Source organism: Muntiacus reevesi, chromosome 14 (genome assembly GCF_963930625.1).
Source record: "Muntiacus reevesi chromosome 14, mMunRee1.1, whole genome shotgun sequence".
Lineage (NCBI taxonomy): Eukaryota > Metazoa > Chordata > Mammalia > Artiodactyla > Cervidae > Muntiacus > Muntiacus reevesi.
The window spans coordinates 54,322,251-54,343,797 of record NC_089262.1 but is presented as its reverse complement, the minus strand read 5'-3'; the positions used below and the strand labels follow the sequence as shown (position 1 = coordinate 54,343,797).

General features: G+C 34.8%; 1 protein-coding gene across 10 annotated transcripts in view; it reads left to right on the top strand.

Annotated features, from left to right (window-relative positions):
• The window catches only part of ADAMTS6 (ADAM metallopeptidase with thrombospondin type 1 motif 6), a 282,617-nt gene that overhangs the window by 93,349 nt on the left and 167,721 nt on the right, over positions 1-21,547 (top strand). For 9 of the 10 annotated variants that reach the window (XR_010659003.1, XM_065905423.1, XM_065905424.1 and 6 more), the window contains one exon: positions 18,161-18,204. The exons of the other annotated variant lie outside the window; for it this stretch is intronic. Coding sequence is in view for 8 of the 9 variants with exons in the window: in XM_065905423.1 (XP_065761495.1) it covers positions 18,161-18,204 (44 nt within the window). In the remaining variant the exon portion in view is untranslated. The remainder of the gene's footprint in view (positions 1-18,160; positions 18,205-21,547) is intronic. 10 annotated transcript variants of the gene reach the window in all.

Sequence of the window (21,547 nt, the reverse complement as noted above, 5' to 3'; positions counted from 1 at the left end):
AGACATATTTATGAAATACTCTCATACCTGAAGAGTATGTACTGTTAGTATCATTAAAATGTTCCTAGACCTACTTGAAGCTGATAGTTTTATTAAAATATCCTTGTGGGCATGCATTGGTGAGGGTGTTTGATTTCCCTGTTTACTCATTTCCCTTGGATCGAGTAAACCCAGTTCTGTTTATCCAAGGTGATTTTGTTTTATGTCTCAAGTGGTCATTAATTTTAAACCTGTGTGGCTTGGTGCCAGGCTAAAGAAGAATTTAGAGAAGTCATTTGATTTCAATGAGTAAAATACTATCTTTACTTTGGTTAAACCTTTTTTTCTTGGTTCATTGATGCCAAATGTGAATGTCACAGTTCAATTGCCCTCCTTTTGCCATAATAGTTCCTTGGTGAGAGTAGAATCATGTCCTATACAGCATAAGTTCATAATGGAAGTTGAAACTTTGAGTGAAGAGACATTTTTTAACTATCTTGGTATTTAGAAGATTATTATGCATTCTAGATTTTCACTCTTTGTCTCTAAAAAATGATCCCCCCTTCGATTATTGCCTTGTCTTTGTATAGTTTTAACATAACATTATCATTATACCGTTTAACTATTTACACAGTGATTCATTTTCGTGTTATATTCATATTCACATCACTATCATTGTTTTGTGACAGAACATTACCGCATTACATTGTGACATACCTTTGGGTTATAATGAATCCACAAAAGTGGCCAGTAGGATTTTTGCTCAGAAAAATTTTTAGTCTTGGAAGCAATACAAGCGGCAAAGAACAAGAGGAAAATACTAGAAGATATACTAGATTTGGCCAAAAAACCAGCAAGAGCACTTTGGGGATTTAAAATTTGATTTATACCTCTTCTAGGAAAAAAGCTGACTATGTTTACATTGCTCACGAGACTAAAAGAATAGTGGTTTTGGAAGAAAGGTGAAGTTTTCTTTAAATTGGCAGATAGAAAAAATTTACCAGCCAAACAGGCCTTCATACTTGCCACAGACCTTTCTTGACACTTCATTTATCTTAACTGCATTAGGGCTAATAATTTTTTAGTTTGGCAACTTCCAAGGAAACCTTGTTGAATATTCAGAATAAATTTCAAGGTGGTTCCTAGCTTGCTATTAGTTACATTATAATTTTATAAATATCATCTTTCAATGGATGCTTTGTGAATTCAGTTAAGAGGGGATCTGCAGAAAGTAAAATATTGTTAATTGCTTCATAATATTCAATAAAAGTTATTGTTATTTTTAGATTATGCAGTTTTTACTGATGTGAAATTTGGAATTTGTGATTAAGTTTTAATAAGAAATGAAAAATTTTAACACCAAAGTAATGTATTACTCTGGTACTAAACAATTGTCTTTTGTCCTATTCCTTTTCAGCTGTTATTTCTGAGAGTTAGTGCTCTGTCTATAAAAAATATGATTTTTATGATAGCTTTTTGATTTGTCAATTTGATATTCTCTTTTATTTGCTTCTTTTATGGATAATAACTTCACTGATTTAAACCACTGACTTTATTCCCATCTTCCTAATATAATCATTTTAAATTTAAACAATAAGTTAACCTTTGTTTCTTATTTATAACTGAAAAGTTAAATGTCTTTTGCTTTTGCACTTTGTAGAAGACAGTATTTGTGTCCATTTGATATTTTTAAAAGTTGTGTGGAACAGCTTTGTTCAGATAAAGCATTAAACACCATGATTATTTTTCTTCATGGCATTTATGTACTGATCTTTGTTTTTCATCTCTTAAGTACATTTACTCTTCAACAGTATTTAATATGGAGAAGGCAATGGCAACCCACTCCACTACTCTTGCCTGGAAAGTCCCATGGACAGAGGAGCCTGGTAGGCTACAGTCCATGGGGTCTCGAAGAGTCGGACATGACTGAGCGACTTCACTTTCACTTTTCACTTTCATGCATTGGAGAAGGAAATGGCAACCCACTCCAGTGTTCTTGCCTGGCAGATCCCAGGGACAGAGGAGCCTGGTGGGCTGCTGTCTATGAGGTTGCACAGAGTTGGACACGACTGAAGCGACTTAGCCTCAGCAGCAGCAGCAGTGTTTAATATATAATTCATGTCTGTGTGATAGCTGTAGGTGACTTGATGAATTTTATCTGGTTATATATACTTCCATCATAATAAATTCCTACCCAGTGGAAACCAGGTCAGTTTAATTTTCTTGGTATTTTATCTGATATAGCTCTACATATAATAAGGTCATTATGAAAATGGTTTTTTTTTTTATTAGTAAACTTATTCAAGCAAATCTTGTTCTGTTAATGACAGAATGGAAGGCCTGCCTAGTAGAGAGCAAGGAAACCCAAAAAGTTATAATGTATTGTGATCCTGAAAACTTTTTATTGCTTTCTGCAAAAGGAACTGGTCAGTATATTGGGAAAATTTTAACATAGCTCTTTGAGACCTTTGGAAATTATGAAAGCATTTTGGTCCATCATATATTATACCCTCTAGCTCCTGAGATGGACAGTTTGAGCCTGGGACCTGAAGGTGTTGGAGCAAATTTGACAAGATCTCTGTGATCATACTTTTTAAGAGGATGAATTCTGGCGTTTCTTTTTTTTTTTCAAGAATACTTCATCCCCTCTTACAGCTATGTAGTGATTATTTATTTTAGTATTCTTGATAAAATATTGGAAGTTGAAATTGGAGAGAAATATGGCAAGAGACGTCAATACCTTACTATATCAGAGTTAGAAAGTAGTGCTAGACTAAAATAATTTAGTAATGGAATATAGATTAGAAACTAAGATAATGAAATATGGTAGGGGACAGATATAAAGCAATGTGATTAGAGATGAAAAATATCATGAACTCCAAAGAATAAGTAACTGAATCTAAGTAAAGTTAGAAGGCCCCTCAGTAATAAAGAAATAATAAGGTTATTATGGGTTAACAATTATGGGTTAACATTATGTAATGTTGTGGTTAAAGCAGGCACATTATAAGATCATATAAATAAGAATAAAAAATGTGGGAAACTTGAGATTATTTCCCCATTGTACTTGCCATGGTCAGAACGTTTTGAGAGCATTGTTTCTGGTTCTGGGCTCTACCACTAAAGAAGGACGTGGAGAACTTGGAGGAAGTTCAGAGGGGGACCACAAAGATGATTAAAGGGTTGAAAAAGAAACCTAAAAGAAGAATTTTAAAGTAGCAGGGATTTTTATTATTCCAGAGATGACTTAGAGATATTTAACTTATGCATTAAAGTATGGAGAACAGATTGTCTCAATCTTCACTGAAGGTCAAACAAGAAATCAATTTAAACTGTGTCCTTAAGGGTTTAGATTAGATATGAGGAAAATTTTACAGATAGAATGATAAAATAAATGACTATAGTATATGTGAAACCCTTTGCAACACTGTAGATCCTTATTGATTACATCAAAGGGCAGTTGAGGCATGATCACAATAGCTTATTAGGTAAGCCTGCATCTTTTTGGTTTTTTGTTTTTCTTTTCCCTAAGGAAATATAACAGTTAATTCTGACTTACGATCAGTCTTTTGGAAAATGTTTCTAATTGACTTGATAGAGGTAATATAATTCAAGTTATAATCAATGCTGTTAATAGCAGTGTAGTATAATGTTCTGTTAAATCAGAATAGTCAATATGACCTCTTCACCCACTTTCTTTAACTAGACCATGCTTTAGAAGACAAATGACAGCTGTTCATTGGTTTTATTGTGAATATCAATAAAAGAGAGAAATGATTAGTTTGATGTTTTAAAATAGATTTCTACTTAATATACATATTTACAAATGATAAAATGCTACGGTGGTATCTTTTTCTAAGAGTAGCCCTTTCATATATATTTTGAAAATGTAGTCAGACTTTTAAAATCAATGATGTAAAATAGTTTGCTGACCATAAATAAATATTATTTATCTTTGCCAATCAGCTACTAAAGTACTGACAGACAGAACTAGACTATTGGTTGCTTGTGGCTAGATATAAAAGACCCACATACTAACAACAGAAAAATTCTTCTCCCTATTGAGCAGTGCTTTACATGTGTGTTATGCTTTTCCTTTTTTGCTTTAAATAGCTTCTTTGGTTTTGAGGTTTTTGAGGAAAAAGACAAAATAAGCTATGTACTTTATTTTAGGGCAGAGAGCTCTTGTGGTCTATCATGTTCCATAAAACTAAAAAGATGCTGTCGTAAAAATATAGAAAGAAAACACATTTTAGATGTAGTAAGTATGTAAAGTTATTTGTATAAAGTATCCTTGTATTATAGATAATATAAAATGGACTGATGGATTTTTCATTGTTTATAAAGCATTTTCATTCTAAATTGATATCAAAAGTAATTTTTTTCTTAGTACTAAAGGAAGTTTTTTACAGGCAGCTAATTAATTTTCTAACCAAAGAGAAATTTTATTTTTTAGAAAACCAACCTTTTTTTTATTTCAACAATCTTATCCCTTTTTGTTCTAGGTGCTATAATGATTTTAAATATTTTAATATTGAAAGTATATGATGTGGGGGACTTCCCCAGTGGTCCAGTGGTAAAGACTCTGCACTCCTACTGTTGGGGGTGTGTGTTTGGCACTGGTTGTGGAACTAAGATCCCACATATCACATAGCAAGAAAAAAAGCCAAGAAAGAAATGACGTGTTTGCTTATGCAACTGCAAATTCAGTTCAGTTCCGTCCCTCAGTCATGTCCAACTCTTTGTGACCCCATGAACTGCAGCACACCAGGCCTCCCTGTCCATCACCAACTTCCGGAGTTTACCCAAACTCATGTCCATTGAGTCAGTGATGCCATCCTACCATCTCATCCTCTGTTGTCCCCTTCTCCTCCTGCCCTCAATCTTTCCCAGCATCTGGGTCCTTTCAAATGAGTCAGCTCTACACATCAGGTGGCCAAAGTATTGGAGTTTCAGCTTCAACATCAGTCCTTCCAATGAACACCCAGGACTGATCTCCTTTAGGATGGACTGATTGGATCTCCTTACACCCGCAAGAGAATATTGAAATTTGTATTTACTTTCTAAAGAAGAAAGTATATATCTCAGGGTGGCATTTATTAATTAGATGAATTTAGATACTCTAGAACTTGGTGCTTAACCTTGGAGATTTAAAAAGCTGATTTTTGTCAGCATTCAATTCCACTTTTAAAGATTTACTCACAATTGACCAAAGTTTTGAAACTGATCTATACAAAATAAAAGTGCCCCATTTATTATTAATTTACAGTAACAAATATGACTAAACTGTACAAGTTAACAAGTTTTTCCTCCTTGTTGCTAAATCACATGAAAAGCTTAATCATAATCTGAGCACCATTTAATAGTTTTGCAGTGATAGATACAGATATCCCAAGGATAAAAAAATCCATCAAATTCTCATCATTGTCTTTTGTTCTCTTTCTCTCTCTCTTTTTTTTGGAGGGGTATAATGATGGGTGGATTTTTATTATAATTCCTCGATACTGATGACAGTATTTGGGAAGAAAATGAAGTTTATATAGGTATTTATGGTGTAAAGCACCAATGTAAAACATAAATATGCTGTAATAATTAGATAAGGAATAGATCACATCAGGCATAATGCAGGATGAGATATTTGAAATGAGCTTAAAGTATCTCTAGAATTACACTGTATAAATGGGAGAGAATATTGCATCATCAAAGTATGGGTTACAGGAAAATTGAGGGCCTTTTAAAAAATATTTTTAAGCTTAATTTTGTAGTGAACTATAGCCATTTACAATATTGTGATAGTTCCACATGAACAGTGAAGGGACTCAGCCATATGTTTATATTTATCCATTCTCCCCCAAACTCTTGTCCTATCCAGGCTGCCACATAACACTAAGCCGAGTTCCATGTGCTATGCAGTAGGTCCTTGTGGTTATCCGTTTTAAATATAGCAGTGTGTACATGTACATCCCAAACTCTCTTAACTGTCCCTGCCCTCATCCTTCCCCCAGCAACCATAGGTTCACCCTCTAAGTCTGTGGGTCTTTTTCTGTTTTGTAAGTTCATTTGTATCATTTCTTTTTAGATTCCACATATGAGAAATGTAATATGATAGTTCTCCTTCTCTATCTGACTTGCTTCACTGTGTATGTGAAGGTCCTTCACTCTCTAGGTCCATCCATGTTACTGCAATTGGCCTTATCTCATTCTTTGTAATGGCTGATTAATAGCCCGTTGTATATATGTACCACGTTGTCTTTACCCATTCCTCTGTGGATGGACGTTTAGCTTGCTTCCATGTCTTGGCTATTGTAAACAGTGCTGCCATGAACATTGGGGTGCATATATCCTTTTGGCTCATGTTTTTCTCTGGATATATGGCCAAGAGTGGGATTTCAGTGTTGTATGGTAACTCTAATTTTAGTTTTTTAAGAAACCTCCATATTGTTCTCCATAGTGGCTATGGCAATTTACATTCCTACCACTTTTTAGACAGTGGTGAATATCATGTCAAATTTAGCTAAAATAAAAGACGTATGTAGGGAGAAGTAAAAGGTAGTTGTAGAGGGTCTTGAACTCCAAGCTAAAGTGTGTAGATTTTTTGGAGACAACTGAGTTTTTGAGTGGGAGAATGGTATGAGTAGAGCTAAGCTTTAGGTATTATAATAATAATAATATAAGGTACAGTTGGATAAAAGATATTTGCATTCACCCCAACAAAAGATACATAGCATATAAATTAGGGAGTTATGAGTAGAGTTGAAACTCAAAGGGAGAATATAGCTAACCTGAGAAAAGGTTATCTACTTCTTATTAAAAAACAAAGGAAAAGTAGGGCACAAAAATAACTAAAATGACTAAAGTTGAGTCCAATAAATTGTACTCCACTGATGTAAAAGACTGAAATGATTTGCTCTTTTTGGTGATGCCTGATTAGTCTTTTACTGATCTTAGAAAAGCTTCTAAGCTTCTTCAGATGAGAAATACATTAGTCTTGTCCATGTTTTTCCCTGCCCCAACACATGGTAAACTCTCAGTAAATATTTGCTCAAAAAATGAGTTAATTTTCTAAATTTATTAATATGAGAGAATCTTTTAGTAGATAATTTTTTAAATGAATCAAACTTATTCCGTTATATAGGCATTTCTATGTTAAATGTACCTTTAAAAAAATTCTGCTTCCCTGACAAACACACAAGAACTTCATTAGTTAACTTTCAAATATTCAAATAAATACCTTAAAATAACTTTCTCCTCATTAACTAGTGGCAAGTGCATTAGGAAATATGCTTGCAGAAGCATAAACTGACAAATGAATAAATTTTCTCTTTGATTTTCTTTCTAAATCGTGATATATTATTTACCATGAATAAATTGTTTCTATATTTCTACATGTTCACAAAAATGGGATATTTTTCTAGAGGACATTAATTCTGTAAACACTAAATACCTATTGTGTGCCAGGCCTTTTGCTGGGTTCCGGGATACAGTAGTGAGCAAACAGTCTAGTCTCTAATCTCAAAAGAATTTGCAATCTTGTGGGAAGACATACATATCGAAACACCCATCTGATGGAAAAGAGAAGGTGTGGGAAGGCATGAGGAGAACTTTAGGGAGTCTCATGGGTACTGGTCATGGAACTTCGTCTAGTCAGGGAGGACTTCTTTGAGGAACTGTACTGACTAGGAATGTGAAAGATTAGTAAGAGTGACTCAGCAAAGAGAGCAGGGTTGGTTGAACAGTACTTCAAATAGAGGAAAGAGCAAGATCAGAGTTGGTGAAATGGGGGAAAATATGATATGTTCAGGAAACCAAAAGAAGACAAATACAACTTGAGTGTAGAGAGGGGACAGAGGTAGACCTAAGGTGAGGTGAGCAAGGATGAGATCATTATAATATCAATGATACTCCTTAAATGTGTTTCTTTTTTAGGATTTTAATATGAAAAAAATTATCGGATAAATGTGCCAAAACACAGTGATGTTCATTGCAGTTAAGTTTATATCAGCGAAAACTTAGGAACAGTTTATATTTTCAATGATAGAAAATTGTTTAAATAAATTTTGTTACAGTAGAATTTGATAAAGTCATTAAAATGACGTGCATATTTCTTTACTAACTTAAACAGATGCTCAAAATGTATTGTTAACTAACAGACAGAATGCAAACAATGCAATATCCTGATTTTTGTGAATGTGTAGTAATATAGAAACAGTTTATTCATGGAAAATAATATATCATGATTTTAGTGACAAAACAATCAAGGACAAAATTTATCAGTTAACCAGGAGATGTAGATAGATTGAAATGCTATTGAGGATAGACCCAGAGGACCAAAATGATGATCTTTTGAATTGAGGCTACTGGTGATTGTAAAGTAATACAAATCCTGTGTTGGTAGGCCTTTTATAACTTACATAGAAAGTTTCAATCTTGTCAGGTAGATCAACATTTTGCTATAATAGTTTGGAGACTGTTTTGCAAGATCATTCTTTGCTAACTATCTTTATGCTTCCCAGTAGAAAAATTCTAGTAGACTGAATGGAAAATTCATATTATAATGTAAATAACCAGAGTTGTGTTTTACAGTTTGAAGGTAAATCTTTATTTCACCCCATGAGCAAAAACATGGGTAACCTGTGACATAAGACAGGAATTAGTAGCTAAATATGTCTAATATTTATTAAACAAATAACTGACATATCTTTGAGGACTAATGTATAAGGTATTCACATAATAATAATTATGTCCCCTTATCAGATAACATACATATGGTTAGTCTTGCATTTTAGGAGTTCAAAAATATTAGCAAGTAACTTTTCCAAGATAGTTAAGGTCATTTGGATAAAGAGATAAGTATTATAAAACATGCAACTTGGGGAAAAAATAAAACTTGTGAAGTGAAGTTCATAAATTGAATCAAATTTGTTGTTTAAAGTAGTGTTGTGAACTGAATGTGGTCCCCTAAAATACATATGTCATCATCTTAACCCCTAGGGTTATAGTATTAGGAGGTAAGACCTTTAGGAAGTAATTAGATTAGATGAGGGTAGAGCCCCCATGATGAAATTGGTGCCCTTATAAGATGGCAATACCAGAGCGCCCCCCCATGTGAGGATATAGTAAAGAGGTGGTTGTCTGGGAGTTGGTAAGAGGGCCTTCACCAGACCTAGGATCTGCCAGCACCTTGATCTTGGACTTGCTAGCTCCGGAAATATGGGAAATAAATATTTGTTGATAAAGCCACTCAATCTCTGGTATTTTGTTACACAGCCCAAGCTGACTAATTCAGCAGTTGGCACTGAGAAGTGGGGTAGGTTTAAAACTGGGTAGTGTGTAAAGACTGAAAAAGTTTTAAGGTGCCTGCTAGAAGAAGCTAAGTAGCTATGAAGAGGATTTTAACGGTGATTTTGGTGAGAGCTCATAAAAAGAGGAGAGTTAGTTGTAGAGAAAGGTTCAATGTTCTTAGAGAATACATAATTGTGAGCAGAATGTTGATAAAAATATGGATAGAAAGACCATTTTGGCAATGTCTCTGTCAGAAGTGAGGGTTATTGGACAATGGAGAAAAGGTGAATCTTACTGAAACTTGTCATAAAGTGGCAAAAAAGCTTGGCCAAATTATGTTCGTGTTCTAGTGTTTTGTAGAAGGTGGAACTTGTGAGAAAAGAAATTGGATATTTAGCTGAGAAGATTTCTAAGCAAAGCATTGAAGGAATGCCTTAGTCCTCCTGACTGCTTAAAATAAAATATAAGAAGAGAGAAATGAAGAAGGAATCATTAAACAGAAAAGAATCTGGACTTCAAGATTTGGAAAATCTTCATCCTGTCCAAATTGCAAAAAGTGAGGAAACGTGTTCAAAAGAGAACACTAAGTGTGTGGCTGACTGAACCATTTGACAGAGTAGTGTGGTTATAAGCTACAGACCTCTTCAGCCATCTAAACAGTCAGGAATAGAAATGGGATTATACCAGGAAAAAATTGCCAGCTGGGACAAAAGGAAACAGAAAATAGGATGGAATGAAAGAAAGCTGTGAATGTGAATTATCCTTCAAGGAAAGGGAAGAAAGACCCTAAAGACAATTCAGAGACCAGCAGGGTTACTACTCCCACCACAGGCCCAGACTGTGCAGCCTGGGAAGCAAGACTGCCTCTACCTGGTTTCAAAGGGCAAGGCTTTGCCCTGCAGAGCTACATGGGAGGGCCTTCACGGAAAGCTGATTGGGTGAAGCCAGGTGGGCAGCACTCTGCCAAGTTGAAGAGGTGAGGCCACCTCAGGAAACCATGGGATGATGCCACCACCCCAGTGGTTCTAAAAGGGAGAACATCATATCAGAGAGCATCATCCTTAAGCCTTAAGGTCTAATAGCATTTGCTTCCTTCATTTTAGACTTACTAGGGACCCATCACCCCCTTCTTCCTTCTGATTTCTACCTTTTGGAATAAGAACATCTATTCTATGGCTGTCCTTCCATTTGGAAACACATAAGTTTTCTGATTTCAAAAGTCACAATTGAAAATGAATTTTGCCTCAGGATGAATTATGCCTAGAGTCTCACCCGTATCTGATTTAGCCGATACTTAGGTAAGACTCTGGACTTTACAGTTGATACTGGAATGCATTAAGACTTTTGAGGTTGCTGTGATAGAATCAACATATTTGGACATGAGAAGGACATAAATTTTGGGGGTGGGAGTGAAATGTTATGGACTGAATGTATGTCCCCCCTGGAGTGCTGTAGTCCACGGCCATGGGGTCGCAGAGTTGGACACGACTGAGTGACTGAACTACACCCCTCATTCCAGTGTTGAAGTCCTAATCCCCAGTATGATGATACTTGAAGGTGGAACCTTTGTGAAGTAGTTAGGTTTAGTTGAGGTCATGAGTCCTCATGATGGGATTATTAGAAGAGGAAGGGACACAGAGCTCTCTGTCTCTTCATGAGCAAGTACCAGTGAAAGGTCATGTGCACACGGTAGGAACAGTCAGCAGTGTACGAGCTAGAAAGTGGGCTCTCACCAGACAGTGAATCTGCAGCTACCCTGACCTTGGAATTCCCAGGTCCTCACATATATTAGATTAAAATAATTTTTCTCATTATTTTATTACAGCTTTTTTTTAGAACTGAGATCATTTTTTTATAATAAGCCTTAGTACATGAAAAGAAAACTGAAAAGTGCTGTGTCACCATCATTTGGCTTTTGCCACCACATCTAAGAGAACAAAATGAGACAGCACAGTACATAGGACGTTCTCTTTGGAAGTTAGTCTGTGATTTGGTGTTAAGCAAATGAGACTCAAGGTTTAGATTTTGATTCATTTCACTTTCAAAAAATCATTGAAAGGAATGCTTCTTTGCATAATTGTTTCACTTGCATAAGAATGAAATGTAGTTTTTGAAGAAAGGTCTGAAGAACCCACCCAGGTATTACATCACTGTAAGGTAGTGCTATATTTTACAGACTTTAAAATGGAGCTTCATGATGTGTTTTGGTCAGTTTCCTCTGATAGCCCTGTCTAGCCAAAGTGATTAGAAGACTAAACAGTTTAAAGTATCCACAAAAAAAAGTACACCACTGTTACAGTAACAGATATTTAGCTAACTCTGGTTTTGATATTGCTTAGTCAGTTCAACCTGATGAATTGAGGGTAAAGAAATGACAGTGTATGCATTCATCTACTCATTCAAAAAGATCCCTGATTTCCTTTAGGTATCTGGCTTTATCTAGAATCCTTTTGATCACTTTTCTTAGCTCTTTTTCACCTGCCTTGATTGAGCCCTTTATTATTCTTTCATGAAAAGAAAACAATGAAAAAAGTACCATAGTGAAAAAGTGCTATTTTTCTATCTAAATTCAGAATCTGGAAAACCTTTTCTAATCGTATTTCAGCTTTTCTCTCACTGCTTAGGACTCCAGTGTATTTCTTAGCCTAGCCTGTAGTTTAGACAAAGGCCCCAGTTTGGGGACTCCTGTCATATTTGGGTTGGTCAAGATTTATTAGAGATTGATAAGGGTGCTGAGAGTATTATTTTTGTGTTACTGTATCACCTCTTGCTTCCATCAGCCAGGAATTTTTATTGTCAGACTGACCTAAGCTAATATGATAAGGCATACTCTTAGGGTTTGGTGAGTGTATGGTATCAACTGTAATGAAGGGAAGTTTTAGATCAAATTTCATTAAGCATACAAATATTTATAAAGTAAGCAAGGAGTCAAAAAATAGTTCATACTCCTTGTGTTATATGTTGGATGACATTTCAGCTGTTGTTTTGGTGCTCTTTGTGTGAAAGAATGAATTGCATGTGTGCATGAACATATTTTAGGGACAGAATTCTATTACTCTTAGAGTTGTCAGTTAGCGCTGTAATACTCAAACCACTGAGTGGACACACAGGACAAATCTTAGAAGTTTTACCCTAGTGTACAGCCTGCAAAGTTTGCTGAGTTATTTTAAGTGTTCATGAAGAGTAGTAGAGTACTTCTGTGATCTTTTGGCCAATCTACAGATCTGGAGCATCATTAATTTTTTTTTTCAATGAAAAACACATTTTCAACATTTGTTGTTGCTTTTCAGTTGCTAAGTCATGTCCAACTCTTTGCGACCTCATGAACTGTGGCATGCCAGCTTTCTCTCTCCATCAATATCTACATGAATTTGCTCAGATTCATGTCCATTGAGTCAGTGATGTCATCCAACCATCTCATCCTCTGTCACCCCTTTCTCCTCTTTCCCTCAGTTTTTGCCAGCATCAGGGTCTAGTCCAGTGAGTCAGCTCTTTTCATCAAGTGGCCAGAGTATTGGAGCTTCAGCTTCAGCATCAGTCCTTCCAATGAATATTCAGGGTTGATTTCCTTTAGTATTGACTGGCTTGATCTCTTTACAGTCCAAGGGACCTTCAAGAGTCTTCTCCAGCACCACAGTTTGAAAGCGTCAATTCTTTGGCTCTCAGCCTTCTTTATGGGCCAACTCTCACATCCATATGTGACTACTGGAAAAACCATAGCTTTGACTATATGGACCTTTGTCAGCAAAGTGATGTCTCTGCTTTTTAAAACACTGTCCAGGTTTCTTTCTTTCTTTTTTTTTTTAATATATTTTTTAATTGAAGGATAATTGCTTTAAAGAATTTTGTCGTTTTCTATCAAACATCAACATCAGTCAGCCATAGATATACATATGTCGCCTCTCTCTTGAACCTCCCTCCCATTTCCATCTTCATCTCACCAATACAAAGCCCCTGTTTGAGTTCCCTACGTCATACAGCAAATTCCCATTGGCCATCTATTTTGCATATGGTAATGTAAGTTTCCATGTTACTCTCTCCATACATTTCACCACTATCTAGGTTTGACATAGCTGTTCTTCCAAGGAGCAAGTGTCTTCTAATTTCGTGGCTGCAGTCACCATCTGGATTTATTCTGGAGCCCAAGAAAATGAAATCTGACACTGTTTCCACATTTTCCTGATCTGTTTGTGATAGGACCATTATCTTAGTTTTTTGGATATTGAGTTTTAAGTCAGCTTTTTCACTCTCCTATTTCACCTTCATCAAAAGGCTTTTAGTTCCTCTTCACTTTCTGCCATTAAAGTGGTATCATCTGCATATCTGAGGTTATTGATATTTTTCCTGGTAATCTTGATTTCAGCTTGTGATTCATCTAGCCCAGCATTTCAAATAATGTACTCTGCATATAAGTTAAATAAGCAGGATGACAGTATACAGCCTTGACATACTGCTTTCCCAATTTTGAACCTGTTCATTGTTCCATGTCCAGTTCTACCTGTTACTTTTTGTCCTACATACAGGTTTCTCAGAAGGCAGGTAACATGTATTAAACATTAATAGGCTAGTTATCAGTTATCTCTTGTGTTGATAATCAGAGGCCCGTATAGCCAAAATGGTTTCTGATTAAATCTTGGCTAAATAAAAATTTATTAGGCTTCCCTGGTGTCTCAGACAGTAAAGAAATCTGCCTGCAGTGCAGGATACCCAGGTTCAATCCTTGGGTCAGGCAGATCCCTGGGGAAGAGATTGGCAGCCCACTCCACTGTTCTTGCCTGGAATTTCCATGGACAGAGGAGCCTAGTGGGCTACAGGCCATGGGGTCTCAAAGTGTCAGACATGACTCAGCGACTAATACTTAGGGAGGATGTAATAGAGTATACATTGCCTGGATAGTTCGGTCGTTGGAGCATCAGACTTTTAATTGGAAGGTCCAGGGTTCATGTCCCTGTTCAGGTGCTAAGGCCTCATATTTTTTTTTTTAGGAGACTTCCCTGTAGCTCAAACGATAAACAATCTGCCTGCGAGGCAGAAGACCAGAGGTTGATCCCTGGGTTGGATAGTTCCTCTGAAGAAGGGAATGGTAATCCACTCCAGTATTCTTGCCTGGAGAATTCCACGGACAGCACTACAGTCCATGGGGTCGCAGAGAGTCGAACATGACTGAGCAACACACACACACATAGTAAAAAGAGTAAAAATCATTATATTCTCCCCACTCTTGCACCTCCCACTCTCAGATACCCACCATTTACCTTCCACACTTATCTGTATGCAAACTTAATCTGTATACACATTCATATAAACATACTTAAAAATGTTGCCTATTGTGCAAACTTATTTTTAAGTTTCTTTTGCCTATATGAAAAAAGAAAAAAACCTGTTTGGCATTCAGGGTATTTAATACTATAGCATTCCCACAACTCCCCAAATTCGTATTCTGATATTTTACCCTATACTTTGAGTGTTTCAGCCTCTCTGAACTTTTCATGGTTCCCTGCACATGCCATACCCTTTCCAAACTCTGCTTCTTTGACTATTTTGTTATCTACCTAGAATGCGTTTACTTTTCTATTTTATCTATCTAGATCTTTGAAATCCATTTCAGATGTTATGTTCTATATGCATCTGTTTCCTAGTTTTATATTACGGAATCTTTCCTTCATCTGTATTTCCACAGTATTTTGTTCATAACTTGATAGTGACAATAATCTTAATTATAATAGCTAGCAAATATTGGCTCCATTATGTGTAAGTTTAGCTTTTTAACATTTATTTAATCATCTTTTCACATTTTGTAACTTAATCTGCTTATGTGTCTTTTCCCAAATAGACTATAGCTTACTTGTTCATTTTCAGGTTCAAGTATATGGAACTATATCTGGGCACATGCTAGGTACTCAGTACATCTGTATATAAAAGAATGAATGTAAAAATGTTGCTTTTAGTAGTTGATATTACAGGTGAAGCATAGGTCATAATTGTTCTCTGTGAGTATACAATAGAGAAGGATAGAGTGTGAATTGAATGAAGAAGCCAATAATAAATGATGTCTTTTCTCTATAGAATGGCTTATATAAAATTCTACAGATATATTAAAGGATTGGAGAAAGCTGAAGAAAATGCAAATAGAAATATCTTAGTCTAGGATGCTTTAGCTTTTATTATTGGTGTCTTTAGCCTTTGTGTAAGTATTTTTGCAGTCATGACAGAATGAAATAATATTCATCATGAGTGTAATATAAAGGGTATAGGCAAAATGAGAACAAGGAAAGAAGATAAGAAAGGACTGCTAAGAGGTGGAAATATAAGTTGTTTGTGCTTTTCAAATTTTTTGCTTAATTTGACCCATAAAATAATTTTGAGAAATGATGTACCACTTTTCATATTTTAAATCTAAAATACTTTTAATTGCAAGTTTAAGTAGCTACAGAGACTATAGCTAAAAACATATATTGTGTATATGCTTCAAATAAATTTTTTCAAAACTTTGGAGGTGCCTGTTTCATTGTCATGAAAAAATGTCTACGTAAAATCTAACTGGCTACATCATTCCTGGAGCGGGAAATGGCAACCCACTCCAGTATTCTTGCCTGGAGAATCCTAGGGACAGGGGAGCCTGGTGGGCTGCCGTCTGTGGGGTCGCACAGAGTCAGACACGACTGAAGCGACTTAGCAGCAGCAGTAGCACATCATTCCTAGCCTCCAAACTACTTAGCTAAGTCAAACTTTGATGTCTTTATTTTTTTAGATCAAATCAGCCTGTTAATACACTCCATGGCAACCATCTCACTTCTGAATTCTAGTTATGAGATAGATAGATAGTTTTACTTATAAACAGTCAGATAGACTGACAGACACAGGATCTTCCCAGGATGAAACAAGCATCATCCCCTTCAGTTTTTCTTGCTTTTCACATAAAGGATTGTCCTCTAGGATCAATGCCTTCTTGAATTATCCACTTGCATTATACTCAGGAGACTTTTATCCCCAGGGGAACAATGCACGGTGACAAGGTTTGGGATGGGTGAGAAGTATGCTTTCTTTTTTTTTGTAAAGTAGAAACAGGATAACTATGAAAAGTGAAAGAGGGACAGAATATTGGTGACTTGCAGATGCATTTTCAGCAAATCAACTTTAGGAAAGGGTACAAATGGAAACTAATGATTTGGAAATAGGCTCCGTTTAATAGGTAATGGACTTCCCTGGTGGCTCAGACTGTAAAGCGCCTGCCTACAATGTGGGAGACCTGGGTTCAATCCCTGGGTCAGGAAGATCCCCTGGAGAAGGAAATGGCAACCCACTCCAGTACTCTTGCCTGGAAAATCCCATGGATGGAGGAGCCTGATAGGCTACTGTCCACATGATCGCAAAGAGTCAGACATGACTAAGCGGCTTCACTTCACTAATAGGTAATGCATTTGTATCTGCATTACCAATGAGATGTCTGTTTATGTTATGTTGAAGACTGCTGATTTGGGTGGTGTCTATGTAATGTCATAGGCATTACACATATAATCACAAGATAAATTGATTGTGACACCCAGAATATATTTTCTGGTGCTTTGATAAGTACACCAAGTACCCTCTGTCTTATATTCACGAGTGTACTAGGTACTGGTATCTATCTTATATTTAAGAGTGTACCAGATACTGCGATCCTGTGGTTTACTAATTACAGGAAAAGAGAGGGTGTGAATGTGTGAATGGTCAGAACATAAAGTTATGCAAGAAGAGAAGAAATCCCTTTTCTCAGATATAAAGTCATCAAGATCAAGATTTTGAAATTCAAAAGTAGGCAAAAGGAATCTTCAGGGATTTTAATGAAATAACCAATAGTATAATATTTGTTTCTTGAAAATACATTTTGATCTGATGAACAAGAATGAGATTGATTATTAACCCCTTCTTCAAGTGATACGGACTAACCATTTATATACAATAAAAAAAAAACTTTTCCAACTTAGATTTTACTGTAGTTGGTGAAAGTTTATTCTTTTTTCCAAAAAAGCTTTTCATTTCTAGCATAAATTGTAGGCAAACAAAAATGTTCAGTCTTTTTAACTTTATTTTTTATTTTCATTTTAGTTCTTAAAATACTTTTGATTTAAGAGATTAGATTAAAAAGATATTATAAAAGTACTTATGGCTGCATCAGTATTGATTTAGCATTCTAAATGTAATATACATTAAAGTATGCAGTATTATGGATTCCATTTTTTATATTGAGTTTTAATGTAGTACAGCATTGGAATAAGTATCTGACCAACATTAAGAAAGCTGTCTATTGAGCTATTTTTTTAGTTCTTTGTAAAATGTTTGTGCTTTAACCACACTAAATTATTGGTATACAACTAGGAAAACTATATGATATCAATTTTATTCCCATTGTTGTTTTGCCCTATTTAAAAAAAAAAAAAAAAAAACAAGAACCTGTGTTAGAGTTGAAGGAATTCCACATATTGCTTATAGCTCAGAAGTATAAAATACCGTCTGTGGCTGTAATAAAACAAAATGTTCCAGCAGGTCCAAAAAATATTGGGAATAAAAAGCCACCCATTTGCTTTTTGTAGAAGCAGTAGCAATCTGCAGACAAGCTATTCTAGCTTCAAAACAGTATGGTAGATGGTTTTATGGAACTTGCAATTACAGAAATCCACTTTAACCTTTCTTTCTTACTGGCAGGTGTCCCACTGGCTCGAAGCCAGGGGCTGTGAGTGTAGTGCAGCCAGCGTGTCCCCCAGAGTGCTGAAAATGCGACACTCCAGCTGGCTGTTTATAATTGCACTGATTGTGATCTGACAACCAGAGCTACATGAAAGAAATGTGATGAATATACAAAATATTCAAAAAATTTGATCAGATTACAAATTTCATTTCTCTTTTTTCTCCTCTATAGATATGATATCTGCACTTATAAAAATAAGCCCTGTGGAACACTGGGTAAGTTTTTTTATAAAGGGAGGATAGTTCAGATTGTCTTTTTGGTCCAATAGTTTTACTTTTTAATCATTATTAATTTGGTAATTTTCGTTTCTGGCACATCTGAAATTATTCCTATAAAGTATTAAACCTGAACTTTGTGGATATGTCACTGATTAGGAAACAAGTAGAACGATGATTAAAAACAAATTAGAAGGTGTTTCAAAATTATCACACAGTAATACTAAATCAAAAGTTACCACTCATTTTCATATAGTCCATCTCTGTAATGTATTTTCCAAAAATACTGAGAGTTTGAGGGCAAATTAAAGCACCTTCAAATCTCAGGAAAGGAAAGGAAAAAGAAACTTGGGAGATACTTCATGCAGAGACATTAAGAACAGTACTTCTTTTGGTCCAATTTTGTGGAAAGATTATGTCCTCATAAATTAAGATATTATTGGAAAATTTTATTACCTGTACAGAGAAAAATCCAATTTTGTAAAATATTACAGCCAGACTTAGAGAGAGAGCAAAATTATCTTCCTTGTTCTTCCTAAATATCATATTTTTAGGGCAGTTCTATACTATTCTAGTATTTAAAAAATTATGATTGTTGTGGAACATAACTTCATAGTGGTTTAAAGTTAACTGCAAATACAAATGAGGGAAAATGGTAGCTTTCAAGTCAACTAAATTGTTAAGCAACTAGAATTACTTTAAAAAAGGAGTAAAAAAGGAGTCTTTTCTATGTTTTTTTTTTTTTTCAGTGTCATAGTGACTTTTTACAGACCTAGAAGTTAAGCAACTGAAGGTGAATTCTCTAGACTGTCTAACAAGTCTCACTTTTCTTATCTGTAAAGGAATAGTTATAAATCTGTTCCTATGCACTTCATGAGAATTTTGAGAAGATCAAATTTAAAGTAGAGGTGGGAGAAAAGGTATTACCCAACTCCCTGAGGAGGTCAGTGAAATACCCCTTTAGAAATTAAAATTTCTCTTGATGATTTTACCTGCTTTCCCAGGCTTCTCCTTCACCATTTCCCTCAGGCCATTTCCCTCAGGATTTATGGTGAAAGAAGAAATCCCAGTTTGCCAATGACAAGTATTATGGTGGAGAAGTTTGCTAGTTAAAATCATAACAGAGAAAGAGCTCTTTTTTCTGAGAAAGTTCACATCAGAAAGGTTTTCTTCATAGTGTTTTAGGTTAACAAGACCAACAATAATCCAAAGGAAGGGAACCTGAGCTAAAAACCAACCACTGGCTCTGACAGTTTTAGTACATTACCTTTTACAGTTTATTTAGCTCTTTGTTCTTCAATATCCTTGTCTATGAAGTTAAGAGTAATATCTGCCCTTATGCTGCAAGGATATTGTTAAAGTCACTGAAGGAAATATAAGGGTGTTTACTATAGAAATAAACTGGTATTATTTAATGTAGAAATTATCTATACTGTTTAACTTATTTCCTCCATTATTGTGCAAATTCTGTAAGCCTTTATTAAGTGCTTAATCAGTTTTAGGTACAATATCCACTAAGTCCCAAAGAGGATACCAGCTACAGCTTATATTCTCTAGCGAATATACTGTGAGGAAATAAATATGTAGAGCTATATTCATATGTAGGATCTGTACATAGTCTATTTTGCTTCTTAAAAGCAGTTTATTTATACTTGAGATACATTCTTCATTGGTACATAAATAATAACACTGCCTAATGCTTTGGGATATTTTAATGTCCAGAATCAATATATTAATACTTGGGTACATGTCAATGTATTTTCAATCATAATATAAATTATATTTTTCAAATTATAAACTATTATGAATTTTTTTATACTATCTCTTATGCTGAAAATTGAATGAACTGCATTATATATACATGTGTTGATTTTAATATGTGGCAAATATGTTCTCAGCACAGTTGATCAGGTTTTTTTCTTTTTGAGTGGTCTTTTTAGTAACTTTCATATTGGTTTTATGCCAGTTCTTGGATATTGTCTTGCTTAGTACTGCTGGTGACTAATCGTGACATGGCTAAGTAGATTTAAGCATGCAAACTGGCCATCAAACTGAGGAAATCTAAATGACCTGATGGTAATCAAACCCTTATTAACACAATCACACGTGAAAACTGACAGCTTCAATTTTACAAGAATAGAAAAAATGGTGGGGAGTTGTAAAAAAATATATTAACATCTAAGTTATTTATTTTAGTTAAGATATACCTTGTATTTTCAATAAATTGTAATTATTTCCCAGAACTGTTCTTTCTTAGATTGTTCTTTTAGTAGAGCTAACAATTTTATAGCAGGTGCAGAAGTAAATCTGTGCTTGCAAATACACCTTAGGGAGTCATTTAGAATTCTCAATTGAAAATAGGGCTATATGGCACATACGAAACAAGAACAACAATAACAAAAAAAAGATAACCTTTTGAATAATATATTTGGGAAATATAAATAATGTTAATTTAGCAATAAATACTAGCAATTTTTAAGCCAGATTTCATAAAGTTCAAAAGAGAAACAATATTCAAATAGAGTGGCTTTATTTTTCCCATATTATGGATCATATTGAACACAATAGCTTAAAAAAGATAATGGACTGCAAACTTTTTTGTATTTTCCCTCCCTCTCTTTTTCTCTCTGTAGAGTTTAGAAGTAATATTCATTAAATTTTTTTGATTAACCAAAAAAAAAACAATTAAGTCATCTTGCCCAACTAATCCCTCTTTTTACTTCCTCTTCTTCAAGTCTCAAGACTTCTAGTTGAATGGAAGAGCAGAACAAAGTTATCACTATTAACTCTGTGAGACAGAAATTACCTCCTTCCCCAATTCCTGCCTACGCCCCAACAAAAAACAGTAAGAAAAGCAAACAGTCTATTAGCAAATCTAATACTAACCTCAACTTTGTTCCAATATGGTAGTAAGTGTTGATATTTCATATTAATGGATACAATAGAAATGCAATTTCTAGAGTTTTCTTGTCAGTAAGAATATGAATTGGATAGCTTTTACCATTCAAATTAGTGCAACTGGGATATTGCTCCTAGCACAGAACATTGTTTATTGCATTCAGTAAGTATTAATTGAATTAGATTGAAATTACTTTTTGTGGGAAGATAATTATTAATACCTGGGTGATGATAGTAGACTACTAATATATGAAATTTTTTTTTTTTTTACTGTTTCTTCAGTTTATTCTAAATAACTTAAGTACATATGTGTGTTAAGTATGACTTGGCATCTATTTCCTTATAACACATGAAATTTTATCTTTCACACAAATTTTTTTTTCTTAGCACTGTTTTAAAGTTATGGACTAATCACAGAGCATGGTATTCATTTGGAAATAAATAT